We start from the raw sequence: 3,478 nt of genomic DNA, 5'->3' as shown, positions 1-3,478 counted from the left end.
TTTTTTTTTTCAATACAATGACCAAAAATATGATTATATCATATAATATGATCAAAATATCAAAAATATGATTATATCATATAAAATCATTTTCTTCTGCTTTTTGTTCATAGGTAGGTTTTTTTTTTTTCCATTACGGGGGCTGTGCTACTACAATTCCATGAAAAAAAAGCAAAGGGCAAAGAATGACAAGAACAACAGAGACAACAGAGACAAATAGGTGAAGAGTATCAAGGTTAAGGCCCTCTACAAATTTCACCAGTTGCTCAAGGACAAGATGGACTGAAAAAATGGCATACATCATGATATTTATCCTTGGTCTGGGGCAAAGTGGCAGAGAGAAAGAGAGTAACAGGAGACCATTATTTTGCCTTTTACATAAAAAAAAAGAATGCTCTACCTTTTTTTTGGACTTGAATACATTGCATCTGAACGAGTTACTGGATCCGTCACGAGCAATGTAGCTGAAAATCTTCAGATCCTGAGAATCATGGGATACATAGAAGATCCTAGGAGGAAACAGAGAAAAAAAAAAGTTAACATAGGCTAAACATTAATACAATATAATTTGTCGAAATATCATTTATTTTGTTATATTTTCTGCATCTCACCTGTATATGGGGTCGTGCATAACCAGCATCTTGCTCTCATCCCACGTCCACTCTTTCCTCTTGAGGTCAAAACAAGGCAAATGTCAGGGACTCTACTGCAAATGCTCATTATGAATGAGATAAAAATATAAACTTCTAAATTCTAGTACTGTAATTCTGATACAGGATAATGATATTCATGTGTCATGTCAGAGGTGTAGGGCTAATGAGATCACACATGCCTTGGGTTTTTTGCGCAGCACCACTTTGACCCCGTCTACGGAAACCACTATGCTCACTTTCTTCTTCTTCACGTTCTTTGCCTTGAACTCAAACTGCAAGGAAAAAACAGAGTGATTAAAAGGCATGGAGAGACTATGACCAATCAAACTGAAGTACTGGGACCAATTCTAAACCAGTTAGTACTCATTAGCACCTAAACTGCTAAATTATGAAAATAGACGAATCAACAATCAGTCCTGCCCTGAGAGCCTAATTAAAACTACATTATAATGAAGTATTTACAATAAACAACAACTTTCTTAAAGAGCTGAAACTGATGTAAAAACTGGCGACTGGTTTCTTTTATGATTTCTAATATGTAATTTATTCCTGTGATGGCTAAGCTGAATTTTTAGCAGCTATTACAGCTTTAGTGTTTAGTGTCTTCAGTGTCAAAGAACAGTATTTACTTGAAACAGAAATCTTTTGGAACATTATAAATGTTTTTACTGTTTCTCAAGTTTCCCAATATGGCCTATGTTAGCATTTGACTTGCTTTCTCTTACTCACGCTCGTACATTTTAATTGAGCATTATACATTGTTTACATTTTATGTATCGTAGGCACTGTATGTTGAGAATACAATCCCAGAATGCACGGCAAGGAGCTCCTTGAAAATATATACTACATATTTAAGATAGCAGACAGAGAGATCCAGATATTTGTATGTACTTTGCATGTTGTGCTTATCAGAGCATCAAACTACTTGAATCAGCACTGTTCTCCTGTAAGGTCAGAATAAAGAAGAAAAAAAATATTGCAACTTTGCATGAAATGTGTCCAAGAATTATTTATTTCCAAATGTCTTCAGTCTGAATGATTCAGATAGGCACTATTTGAGTTTTTGCGTTCTTTGAAACTCGTTGAGTTGGATATGAATCATTTCTGCTGAAAGACTTCGTATTCATTATTGAAGTCAAGTCCTGGACTGAACTGAGAGAGCTACACTCATTCGCCGAACGCTGTTCTGTCCATCTCTTGTAGGCTAGAGGAAAACAAGGAGCGATGGTGGAAACATAAAGACTGCACGAGATGTACTACAGGAAAAGGACATGACAGGTCTGTCCACGTGTGTAGATGACAAACCTTTAGTCTTGCTGAAGAGCTTGAGTGTGCTGAAGTTGCTAAAACTTTAAACTACCTTGTCAGAGTTAATCACCATCACGACTGTCTATTACAGTGTTTCTCAACCAGGGGTCCGTGGACCCCTAGTGGTCCTTGACATAAGGCCAGGGGGTCCGTATAAAGTATGAATTTTTGTATAAATGTTGTATATTTTGACATGACATGTTCCCATGAAAGAAAATTCCAATATAGCTGATGATATGGCCAAATACTGGACAAGTCAGCTAACTTGAATTATACTTGACTGCATTTGGTCCTCACAAAGACACAAATGATACGAGTCAATTTTGTTCTGGGGTCCTTGAGCATGGTTCTGAATTGGACTGGGGTCCGGTACTCCAAAAGGTTGAGATTCACTGGTCTATTAGAATGAGAAGAGATGCTTATTTTCACTTAGACCACATGTGTTAAATTACTCATCTATTTGTAATTTGCTTTGGGCAATTGCATCTGTTAAAGGGATAGGTCATCCAAAAATGAAAATTCTGTCATCATTTACTCTATAGAAGTCAATGGCAATGACTCAACCGTTTGGGAATTATCCCTTTAAATGAGGAAATATACATTTGGTTTATTACAACAATTAATCCAGCCATATAGCAGATCATTTTGGCCTTCTGTTTTTGTATTTATAAAAGTTATACATATGGTACTCAATAAGAATAATAATTGTTTTGGTGTGGTGGTTGTTGCTGTGTTTTTGAAGCAATATGCATTTGCAGCTGTCACATGTGTCTGCTGTGAAGAGCACGACGCAGGAGCAGGATCGGGAAACCACATTTATTATAACTCAAACACAGAGAACGTCTCGGTTACGTATGCAACCCTCGTTCCCTGAAGGAGGGAACGGAGACGTGACGTCGGTGACCGACAAATTGGGATCCCAATTCATCGGTCACCGACGTGACGTCGAGAGTGACCGACTGAAAGGGAACTCAGAGAACGTCTAGGTTACTTGTGTAACCCTCGTTCGCTGAAGGAGGGAACGGAGACGTTACATTGGCTCGTTTAGTTTACACTCGAAGTGGATTGGTCTCTCTAAGCGAGATCCCAATTCATCGGTCACCGACGTGACGTCGAGAGTGACCGACTGAAAGGGAACTCAGAGAACGTCTAGGTTACTTGTGTAACCCTCGTTCGCTGAAGGAGGGAACGGAGACGTTACGTCAGTCGTGATTTATCACGATTAACATCGGAAAATCGATTTTTTTCTCCCACCCCTAGGAAACACTGGGCTTAAGTAACAAGGAACTAATGAGGATAATTAAGGGAACACAGGTGAACGGAATGGCAATCAACCATGAGGGAAAACTAGGTCACAGGGAGCACATGGGGAGAAAAACACACACACACAGAACGTCCAGGGGCGTGACAATTCACCCCCCTCCCAGAAGGCGCATCCTAGCGCCACATACAGGTGCATCTCAATAAATTAGAATGTCATGGAAAAGTTCATTTATTTCAGTAATTCAACTCAAATT

At 38.8% G+C, this 3,478-nt stretch overlaps 1 protein-coding gene across 1 annotated transcript in view; it reads right to left on the bottom strand.

The window, feature by feature from the left end:
- LOC107700938 (carboxyl-terminal PDZ ligand of neuronal nitric oxide synthase protein) overlaps positions 1 to 3,478 on the bottom strand; it is a 43,923-nt gene that overhangs the window by 20,778 nt on the left and 19,667 nt on the right. The window contains exons 3-5 of the mRNA XM_016502812.1: positions 833 to 925; positions 612 to 670; positions 401 to 509 (exon numbers count right to left, since the gene is read on the bottom strand). Of these exons, the coding sequence (XP_016358298.1) occupies positions 401 to 509; positions 612 to 670; positions 833 to 925 (261 nt within the window). The remainder of the gene's footprint in view (positions 1 to 400; positions 510 to 611; positions 671 to 832; positions 926 to 3,478) is intronic.

This window comes from Sinocyclocheilus anshuiensis, unplaced genomic scaffold, assembly GCF_001515605.1.
Source record: "Sinocyclocheilus anshuiensis isolate Anshui unplaced genomic scaffold, SAMN03320099.WGS_v1.1 scaffold438, whole genome shotgun sequence".
NCBI lineage: Eukaryota > Metazoa > Chordata > Actinopteri > Cypriniformes > Cyprinidae > Sinocyclocheilus > Sinocyclocheilus anshuiensis.
Note: the sequence above shows the minus strand (reverse complement) of the source record. Positions and strands in the feature narration are given on the sequence as shown.